The 12,469-nt window shown below is 44.8% G+C and overlaps 2 protein-coding genes across 6 annotated transcripts in view; one reads left to right on the plus strand and one right to left on the minus strand.

Moving 5' to 3' along the window:
- Window positions 1–265: 265 nt before the first annotated feature.
- METTL9 (methyltransferase 9, His-X-His N1(pi)-histidine) overlaps window positions 266–12,469 on the minus strand; it is a 43,232-nt gene continuing 31,028 nt past the window's right edge. For 2 of the 5 annotated variants that reach the window (XM_084772122.1, XM_084772124.1), the window contains one exon: window positions 266–979. In XM_084772122.1, coding sequence (XP_084628248.1) covers window positions 774–979 — 206 coding nt within the window. In that variant the 3' untranslated portion in view covers window positions 266–773. The remainder of the gene's footprint in view (window positions 980–12,469) is intronic. The other 3 variants (XM_084772123.1, XM_084772126.1, XM_084772125.1) reach the window with 3 other exon arrangements.
- On the plus strand, window positions 997–12,004 carry IGSF6 (immunoglobulin superfamily member 6). The gene is made up of 6 exons (XM_084772127.1): window positions 997–2,631; window positions 6,384–6,743; window positions 8,532–8,635; window positions 9,209–9,259; window positions 9,571–9,648; window positions 11,431–12,004. Exons 1-6 carry the CDS (start codon window positions 2,553–2,555, stop codon window positions 11,485–11,487), a joined length of 729 nt encoding a protein of 242 aa, XP_084628253.1. The 5' UTR covers window positions 997–2,552; the 3' UTR covers window positions 11,488–12,004.

The raw sequence follows: 12,469 nt of genomic DNA on the forward strand, positions 1-12,469 counted from the left end.
AGTCTAGGAAAACAAAGCTGTGGGAGAGGCTGGCCAGAAGCAGGTGTTTCGCAACACTGAGGAAGGTGCTTCTTGGAATACTGTATCCGAATAAGGCTGGTCATTTTAGAGGTGTCAAACTGTCTGGGGTTCTCCACAAGCTGCGTTCTCCACCACGGCCAAGCCGGAGCCTGCCTACCCTGCTCTGCCTGCATGGTGCAGACCATGCTCCTCCTACTGGGCATTCCTGAAGGCAAAGCTGCACAGAACGCAAGGAGGGTGAGAGTCATCTCCAAAAACGTTTATTAGCATGATTAAAAACATTTTTTTGAATAGTAACAGAAAGAGTTTCTAAACATGAAAGAGTTATCAGTGGCTCTACCTTATAACCAATATCTGGAACTGAATGAACAGCTTTATTGCCAGTCTTCATTTATTAAAAACAATCCATTTATCGGCTCCATGACATCATGACTATTGCTTTGTCTGGAAGTGAGTCCTAAGCAATTAAGTATAAAAAATATCTTCCATCATAATTGGAGAGTGACCTGCATTGGAGCGTGACTCTGAGTAACGAGTTGGTTGATTAAAAATACACAAAGAGTTGGGTTTTGTTTTAAAAACACTCCTTTACACACTACAAAGAAAGAATTAGTATTTTGGCTTTTTAAATTCCTACATGATACTGAGAATGGCAGTCCCCGGAGGTCCCCTCCCCCCACATCACTGGACGCATCCCCTCTTCTGGGGGGCAGATTCCAGGAGTGACTCTGAAGACATAGGCCTCCACATGTTTATACTGGTCTGAGAACAAAAACAGCGTCGTCCAGAACGTAGTAGTCATTGTACATGTCGCCTTCACACAGGTACGGCAGTCTAGTGAAAGCTTCGATGGCAAAGCCAGCTTTCCTGAACACCTCGGGCAGGCTATTTACTTGTTCTTCCCAATTCTGTCCCTTGATTTCCAAAATTTCTGATGGTTTCTCCCACTTGCCACCTACTAGAACAAATAAAAACATTAAGTTAGATCCTTGAACAAATGACTCACTAAAAGAGGAAAGGAGAGGGAGAGCTAGAGTTCCAGGTACCGATGTGAGACGCGCCGTGTCTGAACGGTTCTCCACACTCTTCAAGGCAGGTAGGCACATCCTGGAAGGAGCGACAGAACTTGTCCAAAGCGATGCTCCCATGCTACCCGCATCCATGGCCTACACTGATAGAGCCTCTTTTGAGACTCAGAAAAATAGCCAGTAAATAATGAAATATGCTGTCAAGAGTAACCACTAGTATTTCAAAGAAGGTTTTGGACAGTACAAGAATCACATGCATAAAAACACTTAGGCTCCTGTCTAGAGTTGCCTAGATGAAAATAATAGGCTCATGGGGAATTTTAATTCACAGAAATACACACGCTCTACAGGAGAAGCTGACCCACTCTCTAAGTCATCTGCCAATCACTTCCAAATTTATGTGTATTAGGAGCCTGGGGTGTGGGAAGCAGGCAACCTCATGCTCCCTACTCTGACTGCACACAGACGAAACCAAGAGCACATTTGGATGTGGGGTGCTCCTAGAGGCTGTGGTGACATGCCACTAAACACAGAGTGAAGGTTCTGATGCTAAGGAGATCTACCACCAGCAGGTGACAGTACACAGGGAACAGGGGAAAGGCTGCATTCTCTTTTCCGTGGCCAGAACTGCACACTCTTTTCGGTGGCCAGGACTGCATTCTCTCCTGGACAGGAAAGTTAATTCTTGGTGGGAGGGGATGCTTTTCTGGCCTTGCTTGCAACAGCAAACTGGTGTAGCACCTTAGTCTGTTGCCAAGACTGGGACAAGAAGCTGGTGACCCAGAAGGAAATGAGGCACTGACATCAAGGGACTAGGGATGTGGACTGATGAGCGGGTGCTAGTGAGAGACCTGCAGCACCTACTGCCCAGCATCAGACCAGTGTCACAGCAGGACTCAAGTTCCTCCTGACTTTGAGTTCACATGGTTTCCAGGCCTTCTACAACTCCAGGAGCCATTTCAAATCCTGGTAACAAGTCTTTTTGCTGGATCAGCCTGAGTCAGTTCCTGCTACTTACAAAGAACCATCTGACTAGCAGGGGCTGGGAGCAGTCAGCAGAAGGAGTCTTTGAGTTCAAGTCAGGCGCACATGTTCAACAGCAGCTGTGTACTTTTGGTCACTGGTTTTTTCCCAGGCCTACAGGAAACACGGTCTCCCACTGCTGCTCAGGTTGAGAGGCATTCAACAGCAAACCATACCAACAAGAACACTCTGAAAATGTCAGGTACTGTCTGAGGACCACATGACTTTGTGGAACACAGCTGGGAGTAAAGCACGCTTCCACAGAGAACATGAAATGCTTACAATTTCTAATAGACACACATACTTAGAAACATGCTCCAGACTGAAATCTCAACTTTAAATGGTAAAACTTACTACAAATCATGTTTACACAATTTCTAAAAGTTCCTGTTTGCGCTTGCTTAATCCAAGTTCCTCTCTTTACTTCTTCCTTTCTGAAAAAGGAAAGGAAGGCCACCCTCCCGAGGGCACACCCAGCACATGCACAGAGAGATGAGCCCTGTGAGCAGGAGCAAGATCGGCCTCCGGCTAGAAATCAGCCTGATCCTATTTCACATCGGTAAGAAGGGTCGGTTTTTTTATCCTTTTCTCTATTTCATTACATGAATTGCTGCTTCCCACCTAATGTATGTACACTTTAAGCTCTTAACAGATAGTCCAAGACACGCGGCACTACAGTAAGGCAGTGGTTTTCTTCTTCCACATAGAACTAGGTAATAAAGCACCACTGGCCGGGTGTGGTGGCGCACACCTTTAATCCCAGCACTCAGGAGGCAGAGGTAGGTGAATCACTGTGAGTTCGAGGCCAGCCTGGTCTACTGTGTGCGTCTAGGACAGCCAAGGCTACACAGAGAAACCCTGTCTCAGGGGGTGGGTGGATGCACAGCTGAAGAAGAGTTTCGCACTAGCCCCCGTCCCCTTCGTTGCTGCGCGGCTTTGAGCACATCTCACCAAACAGAACCTGTTCAGGACCGCACGTGCTAGTCACCAAGAGTCTGTCCCCACACAGGCAAGCTCTGGACTACTGCACTCTGCGCAGTATTTGCTTGAAACTCCCATAGGACAGTGTTTCTGAAGGGTGAAAAGAACTTAGTTTTAACGCTGCTGTAACTTGTAGAGAAAAGCCACCCAATAATGTAACTAACCTTCAATTCTGCCTTGTACTTATTCTAGAGCTATAACAGTTATTTCTTTCATCACAGTTTAAATAATCTCAGTTTTACTCACAAGATTGCAGGGCAGAAATAAAGCCAAAAGTTGTTTAAATTAATTTTTTTTTCTCATCTGTAAAGAAATACAAGGCAGAGCTAGCCTAGTGGTGGGCCACTTGCCTAGCATACACAAGGCTCTGGTCCAGTCTCCAGCACACACAAGAAACGGACAGGAGAATAGCGGAGGAAGGGGAGGCGGGGAAAGGGAGGAGGGATGAGTTATATCAAAACGTTAACAGTGGCCCTTCTGGCTAAAGAAAAGCGGTGCTGTCTTATACTATTCTATTGTCTGCAATGAATAGACACTACTTTTGTTCACTGTTTTAGCTAGAGTTAAAGAAAAATTTTATCTTTCCAGATCTATTATGAAATGTTGGCAGATATAATAATAAAGGAGTGAACAGATGTCACAGTGCAGAGAGATGGACAAGACTGAGTAAGCCCAGGCGGTGCTGGGATCTGCTGCATCTGTTTGACATTTTCCATAATAATAAATGTTGGGCAGGGCAGTGGTGTGTAACTTTAATCCCAGCACTCAGGAGGCATAGGCAGGCAAATCTCTAAATTCCAGGCTAGCCTGGTCTACAGAGCAAGTTTCAGGATAGCCAGGGCTACACAGAGAAACCCTGTCTTAAAAACAACAACAACAACAATAAAAGTAATATTGGAGCTAGGGAGATTAACTCAGTAAAGTCCTTGCTGCGTAAGCAGAGGGACCTACATGTGATTTCTAAAACCCATGTGAAAAAAGTCAGGCCTGGCGGCACACGCTTAAATCTGAGTGATGACGAGGCAGAGCTGGACAGATCCTCAGGCTCACTAGCCAGCCCAGCCTACTCAGCCACTGAGACCCTCTGTGGAAAAACAAAAGTTAAATAACTCTGTGGTTAAAAAACCACAGCTGAGGTGGTCCCCTGGCCTACACACACTCCTGCACACTCATGCCCGCATGGCCACACTAGAACAGCAGGCAGACAGACAGACACAGCAGACACAAAATAAGCTTAAAGTATCCAAAACTAAGTTCTTACTTATTTTCTAAGTTTTCAAAAAGGAGTAGGTTGATTTTATTTCCTCCACCAAGCTAAACTTTCAACATTTTCAGTGGAAACTGATTTAAAACAAAAAATGAAAAGAACCTAAAAATTCCTAAAAGAAAAACTTCACAGGAGAGGGCTCTGGTGAGATACTATCCAGACTTCTCTTTTTCACTAGTGTTGCTCAACTGGAGGGGGAGGGTGCAGCACCGTCCCCTCCCTGGCCTGCTTGGTTTCTCCCTCCCCCCCCCCCCCCCCCCGAGACTGTGAGAGGAAACTCCTAAGTTGCAAGTGTTAAAAGTTGGCTTTACTTCTACAATCTTCACCTGAAAGCCACATGAGACTGGGGCTCTGTCTGCTGGGTTGGAACGACAGGACAGCACATTTCAAATCTGTACAGCAGCCTCTGGACTTCTAAGGTGACTGCCTGGGCAGAGCAGGGCTGCAGTCCGCAGGCTAGCCTGAGCCCACTCCCTGGGGCTGGGCCTCCTGGTACACAGGAAGCCAGGTGGTAATCCTCGCTGACTGACTCCTCTCAGCGAGTCAGCACAAAGCCTCAGCTTACCTCAAAGCACACAATACTCAAAAAGAAATACAAGAACAGACTCCCACAAATGCGGTGACTAACTTTACTGCCTTTGCTGCTCTGGGTGGGAACCTGTAGAAGAAAATGTTTAGTGAAAAAGGGCCATAGCCCCTAATCAGTGGTTCTCAACTTGTGAGTCACAACCCTTTGGGGTCAATTATCAGGTATCCTGCTTATTTACAGTTGATTCACAAAAGAAGCAAAATTACAGTTATGAAGTAGCAGTGAAATAACTTTATGGTTGGGGTCACCACAACATGAGGCTTGCAACATTAGGAAGGTTTAGAACTACTGCTAAATTAATATAACCAACAGTGGACTTGGATTTAAAAAAAAAAAAAAAAGACAGGGTTTCTCTGTGTAGCCCTGGCTGTCCTGGACTCACTTTGTAGACCAGGCTGGCCTCAACTCATAAAGATCCACCCACCTGCCTCTGCCTCCCAAGTGCTGGGATTAAAGGCGTGCGCCACCACCCAGAGGATATTTCCCTCCATTCACAGGAGCAGTAGGGTGAGTAAAACCACTTAGACCATTATTTTGAGACCATATGGCCTATACAACTAGACAGAAGTTGAACTGAAAACTCACATAAATTCGCCTCTGCTTCACCCAATACTACGTTGCATATGGTGCCCCTTGCTCCAAAGGGCTTATGGGGACTTCCTATTAAGAAGCACCTGAATGACTTTTCAGCACCCTATCTGGGGCTAGAAGGTCAAGACGCAAACTCAAGCCTGAAGCCCCTCCACAGATGGAGAACAGTAATGGCAGGGGCAGCAATACTGTGGCCTTGGTAACATCACATTTGACTCTACAATAACTGCTCGAGGGAGCAACATCCCCACCATGACAGGAACTCATGCAGCACTCAGAACTACAATCACAGAAATAGATTCCAACTCCAGTCTGTGTTCTTTGTTACTGTAGAGTAACTAACGCACAGCGGACTCCCTCCCTGGCCTCAGCTCTACAGCAGTCAGGGAAGCCATGAGCTGAGCCAGGGCTCTATTTTTTCATAGATACATCCTTCCTGTCATCCTAATTCCCAAATGGACACAGATTCATCTCTAGGCAGCCCAGGCCAAAAGGCAAAACATCTGCCAGTGCTCATGTGCTCATGTGCTCAATCACACCCACAGCAACGGGTGCACATGAGGAAATTCAAGATTACAAGGGTGGCCTGAAACCAAGGGAATGCTCGTCAGCACTGAGTGTCCTTCTGGCTTCAGGTACACTACCTCTAACAACCACACTGATCCCACAAGAACCTCTGCGGTTATCCTCACTTAGCCAAATGGCATGCCAAGGACCATGAGGAAAGACAGCAGCAATGGGTTAGCACAGGTAAGGGCCCCGTTGTCTTTACAGTCTTGCTTTCAATGGGAACAGGACAAAAAACAGACTGACTGGTCCCTGGCCCAACAGTGACAAACAGCACCAACAGCAAAGCCCTCAACATGTATGTGCTTCCTCACAGGCGTGGTGGGCGCCTGTACAGTCTCTGTACGGCAGCCAGGCTACCTAGAGGTGGACTACACTTCTGAGTCTGTCACCATGGAGTGTACCTTTTCCACAACTGAATGTTCTTCAAAGCAACCAAGAAGCCTGTGGTTTCGCTGTGGGACTCACCAGCCTGAGGCTCTGTGCTTGGATGGATGCAGACATGAGGCAGACAAGTTCACAGTGAAAGAAATCCTGGACCAGAACCAAGTCTTCCTCACTGTCAATAGGGTATCTCCAAATGACAGTGCAATTTACATCTGTGGAATAGCATTTTCTCAGGAAGTGACACCGAGAGCTAAACAGACCGGAAACGGGACGACACTGGTGGTAAGAGGTCAGTCCAAAGAGCTACATCACATTTTTGTTAAGATGTATATTAGTTTCATGATTGTATGAAGCCTTCTTCTGAATTTTTGTTGTTGCTTATGTTGTTCAGTCTTTTTTCCTTTAAAAGAAATCAAGTCTTGCCATCTATTGTTCTAGGCTGGCTTTGAACTCTTGCTCCAAGCTCTCCTCTTCCCTCAGCTTCCCAAGGAGCTGGCGCCACAGGCATGTGCTATCGCAGTCTGTTTGAATGTCTTTATCTTAGACTACTCAAGGGAAAAGCTTGGTGAAACCGCTGGGGTTATGTAGGGCTGAATCCTGCGTTTGAGTGAGGGATGGTCAGGGATCTCTTCAGGAAGCCAGAGTCGACAGCTGTTCTTCCCTGAAATCCAGGCATAATGACAAATGGCCAAGAATCTACTGTTGGCTTCCTTTCAAATTTGTGTTTAATTCTCCTCATTTTTTCTGAGTCCAATTTATTGGTCATTTCTGCTACACTTACAGAGTGATGTTAGGTGATGGAATGGCTAGCCAGTTTCTAAGAAAGCTGTAAAACACACAGGACACTGTAGCATAAAGAGGAGTGGCTGCTCAGCTTTCAGGAATAAGTCTGCAGATGGAGAGAAAACTGGGAAGGTCCACCATTGCCTCCGTGCCTGTGGATACTAGATGGAGGCAGTCAAGGAGGTTCTGGAAACTGGCAGCTTGTGTCAAGATAATGCCCCGGCTAACATACTATACTGCCAGATTTATATTATAATTTGTGCTTGTAAGATAAGAGTTTATAGATCTGAGCAAAATGTTGCGATGTTTTACAAACAAAAAAATGTGCATTATATAAACTGAGTCCATATGGGATATTTAGCTAGAACTATAGGTTAATGGAAAATAATTTTATATAACTGTTCCTCATGTTTTACATAATCAGTACTGAAAAGCACACATGGTACTTAATCGCCTCTTTGAACACAGGTATTCCTGCCCAAAAGGAGAATTCAGAATATGAAAATAGTTTCAGTATCTCTCCTTGGAGAGCTTCACTAGTGGAAGCACGTGTCACACAGAGCAACCACCGTTAAAGCAAGGAGCTGGCTCTCCACTCCTCAACAGACAGCCTCCTCCAGTTTCTACCAGACAGCACCAGTTAGCTTTTAACAGCCACACCAACAAATACACAAGAAAATATCTGCACTGAGCCAGCAGAGTTCGTGACTCTCGTTCATCACTTCTAACCAAATAAAATGTAAATGCCTGTGTGTTTAAGTAATGTTTCTAAAAAGTAATTCTTGGGCTGGATGTAGCTCAGTGGCAGAAGGTAGGCTTAAGCATGTGTGAGGCACTAGGTTCAATCAGCAGTATGGTACCATAAGAAAGGGGGGGAAAAAATCAAAACATAGGTCAGTCTTAGCACCACAACATATTCAACTCAGTTTGTCTGTCTGAGATAGCCTCACTGTCCTGGAACGTACTATGTAAAGTAGGGTAGCCCCAAACTCAGAGCCCATCTGCTTCTGCTTTGCAAGTGTCATGGTGTGAGCCACCATGCTTGGCTCTTCAACTTAATTTTTTTATGTTTTAGTGTTATGGAGAAGCATTTCTGGCTAACACATTTAAAGCCCATTGAGCTGACTCTATCACATTCTTGAGCACCTTCTACTCATGGGGCCCCAGGGAGACGTTTTTGGGATGGGTGAGCACAGCAAGTTCAGGCTCCACCTCTAATGTAGCTTAAGTGACTCTCATAGACATCTGCAGGAACATGCGTCTACAGTGACTGTTCCTTTCTGTTTCCATGAAGAAAGTCTTCTCGGAAGGCATGTGCACAGTCTCCTGATAGTGCTCTTAACACTGCTCTCTGTCTACACCACCGGGGTGTGTGTGATCTTCATAGTCTTCTTCAAAGTAAGTCTAATATTCTCATCTTGAATGTTACCAGAAAGAGGGTATTTTCATTTGTCTGCCTCAGAAACAGTTGGCCCAGCAACTACCTGGCTCACAACTTCAGGGGCCTCCACGTCAGAGGCTGAAGTCACCTTGAGCCTTCACCACTGAGACTATTAACAAGAGACAACATTCAGTGTTTCTTCTTTAAAGCCCAGACTGGGGAATTAAGCCCCTGTATTGGCTTTCTACTGCAAGGGTGAGGACTGGGGAGGGGAGAGGTTTCTATTAGTTAGGAAAACCTGAAGAACAATCTTTAAGAGCAGAAATAGTTAATGAAGACACTAGAAGTTGCCTTAAAATATTCAAGATCTTAATATTCCAAAAGAGTCTATATATATGTTAAAAAGTTGAGGTATAAATACTTACTAGGATTTATTTATATGTTATAAATAAGCATCTACTGAAGTTTTAAACAAAACCACCTAAGATGTTATGAAGTTACCTCATGTGTGTCACTCCAACCCTGTGCCAGCTCATCCCTCTCTTGGCATAAGATCACAAAATGCTCACAGATTGTCTTATTCCTGGCAGTTAAAACCCAACAGCCCAAGAAGCAGAGACACCAAAGAAGACTCTCAAAAGGTACTGCTAGAACTTGTGTTTTCATACCGCTGTGGGTGGGAACCAGTTCGAACATAAACTGTGTTAGGAGGCCCAGAAAACAACACAGTAACTTCTACCCTGGAGGCTTCTATTCCCTGTTAGGGATCCACAGTCAACATCTGGGAGGACGCTGCCATCTGTATCTGACAGCTTTCAGCCATAAATTCTACTGAATGCACTCAGAGCTCAGGAGCTAATTGTGTGGCTGTGGAGGGGTCCCATTGCTGAGCCCCCTGCAATGAGGTAGAGCTCATCCTCCTGAAAAATACATTTTCCCTTTTATTTTGCAGAAGAGTGCTCGGCGTATCTTTCGGGAAATCGCTCAAGAATTATACCATAGGAGATATGTGGAAGCAAGTCAACAACCTGTAAGTATACAACAGTATCGATCACTGAAAAGAATATGCTGCCAAAAAGCTGTCAATAATAACTTTTCCTTTAGAAAACACTCAAAGTGTGCTTATCAGAGAACCTGTTCCGCCAAAAGCATGGCAAACATTTTCAACAGTCAGAGGCCTCCTTATTAGTGATGTGAAACTGTTTTAAGGACAGGCAAGGGGGCTTTTACCGACTAGGAACTACTTCATACTACACCCAGTGAGCAGTAGGCCTAGAGTCAGTGCTACATACCTGTGTCTTTTTAAGTCACTTGTTACCAATAAAGGAAAAACAACTTTGCTAATAATACAAATGCAGCATTTTGCTAGCTGTGGGGCTAAGGCGCTGTAGACAGAATGGTCTGGACAACTTCCGGACATGGTGCCTCTCAACCAGTCAGGCTTCCCAAGGGAATGTTGCTTTAAGGAGACCTGGTCCCACAATGCATGGCACAGATGCTAGGCATTCTGACAATGTACACAGAGAACTGATGACTAGGAGAGAAAAAACTACAACAGGATGATAACTATGAAGTGTGATTTCCCCCACGCACACCCTTTGAATATGAGATAATGGAAGAGTTATCCAATCTGTAAGAGCTTTCCATGGACCACAGGTGTAGCTCCACAGCAAAGCACTTGCCCAATATTCATTAAGGCCTGGGTTCCATCCCCAGCATCAGTTTTACATATAAAAACCTAACCTTTTTTAACCAAAAGAGAGTATCATCCACATAGTTAATTCATCCCCTGTGACATAAAAAGCATAAACACAAAAATCTGTTCATACTTTTTCCTATTAAAGCTAGGGCTTATTTTATCTTACTTTTTAAAACAGAGTCTCCCTGTGTAGTCCTAGCTGGATGGGAACTTGCTATGTAGACCAGGCTGGCCTGAGACTCACAGACACGCCTGCCTCTGGCTCCAGGGTGCTTTTTCAACAAAAGCAAAAGTAAGCACTATGAAAGATGATTAGAACTAAGAACTTTAAAGCACCACGTCAAAGATCTGACAACAGCCTCCAGACAGAGTTTATTTTAGTTCCCATCCTACTCTAAAGGATAGATAGATAGATAGATAAATAAATAAATAAATAAATAAATAAATAAATCAAGCCAAGTGTGGTGGCGTACACCTTGATCCCAGCACTTGGGAAGCAGAGCCTGTCTACATAGCAACTTGCAAGCTAGATAGACTTATACAGTGAGACACTGTTCTTTAAGAAAGAAAAAATGGTAAGCAGACTTTCAGAATAACGGGAAAAACCACGACGGTGCATACAAGTCACCCCAGCACTTGGGAGGTTAGGGCTCAAGGCCAGCTTGGGCTGCACAGCAAGACCTTGAACCCTATTTCAGAACAAAACCAAGATGAGAATGAATGGTCACGTACATCTGTAATCTCAGCACTCAATGGGTCAAAGCTCAGTGTTGTCCTTGACTACACAACAAGTTCAAAGTCAGTCTGGGGCTACATGATAGCCTGTCTCAAAAGACTACACAACGCCAAAACCAAGGGTGGGAGGGGAAGGCCCTCACGTAAAAAGGAAAGTCAAACTACTCGTGTACTGTACACACGAACATGTGCCCTCTCATGTGTGTATGCAAGTACATGTGCATGCACATGTGTGCACACATAACACACATACCCAAAAAATGATTCAAAGTGTACACTAGACCAAATCTGTATGGTTACAAAGTAGCTCCTATGTAGCTGTAGGATGACAGCGCTGGTTACATAACCTTAAACACAGCTCACTGTTTACTGTCACAGGAAACAGACGGCACCTACGAAAACAGAAGAGCACTCCCCAGCCCTGGAAGACCATAGATGTGCATACTTTTTACTTAAACCACTGACAGTGCAACTCCAGCATCTACGGCAGTGTGAATGGACACAAACCAATTAAAACAGCACCACACAGAGTGGGATGTAGCTCAGTTGGCAGAGTGCGTGTCTAGGAGGCACAAAGCCCTGGGTTTGATGCACAACACCACATAAACTCAGCAGCGGGACACAAGCTTGTGATCCCAACATTGTGAAGGTGGTATAAAGAGGGTCAGAAGTTCAAGGTCACCTTTGATTATAGGAAAAATCTCAAAAACAACCACCACCACCAAAAGAAAAGACAAGTGGAGAGGACAGCAGCCAGCTCAGAAGGGAGAGCAGACGTAGCTGTCACTAACAGTAACTACAAAATATGAACGCCTCAAGAAAATCCAACTGGAGGACCTCTTTCTCTAATCTTCCAGGCACAGCCTAAGGAGCCTAATTAAAACACACACACAAACACAAACACACACACACACACACACACACACACACACACACACACACACACCACACCACCACCAAAAAACAAAAACAAGAGCCTTCGTCTTATCAGTCTTTTAAAATCGTTATCATGTGTATCCTGTCAGTTCCCCCAACATCCGAGGTGAATGATGCCAACACCTGGGATAAGTCAACCCAGTCTCAGTTCTGATGGGGGATAAGTATCTTCCTAAGCTGTGGAAATGATGAAACAACTAGAACCCAGTGAGAGGGACAAAAGGAGTGAGGAGAAGGCCAAGGTCTGAGTAAGAGAAACTCGCTGTAAAAATAATTTCTTCTGCCTGGAGAGATGGTTCAGAGGTTAAGAGCATTGTCTGATCTTCAAAAGGTCACGAGTTCAATTCCCAGCAACCAGATGGTGGCTCACAACCATCTATAATGAGATCTGGTGCCCTCTTCTGGCAGGCAGGTGTTACATGCAGACAGAGCACTGTACACATAATAAATAAATTTAAAAAAAAAAATGATTTCTTCTGAT

The sequence above is a fragment of the Acomys minous genome (assembly GCF_964271855.1).
Source record: "Acomys minous genome assembly, chromosome: 2".
Classification (NCBI taxonomy): domain Eukaryota; kingdom Metazoa; phylum Chordata; class Mammalia; order Rodentia; family Muridae; genus Acomys; species Acomys minous.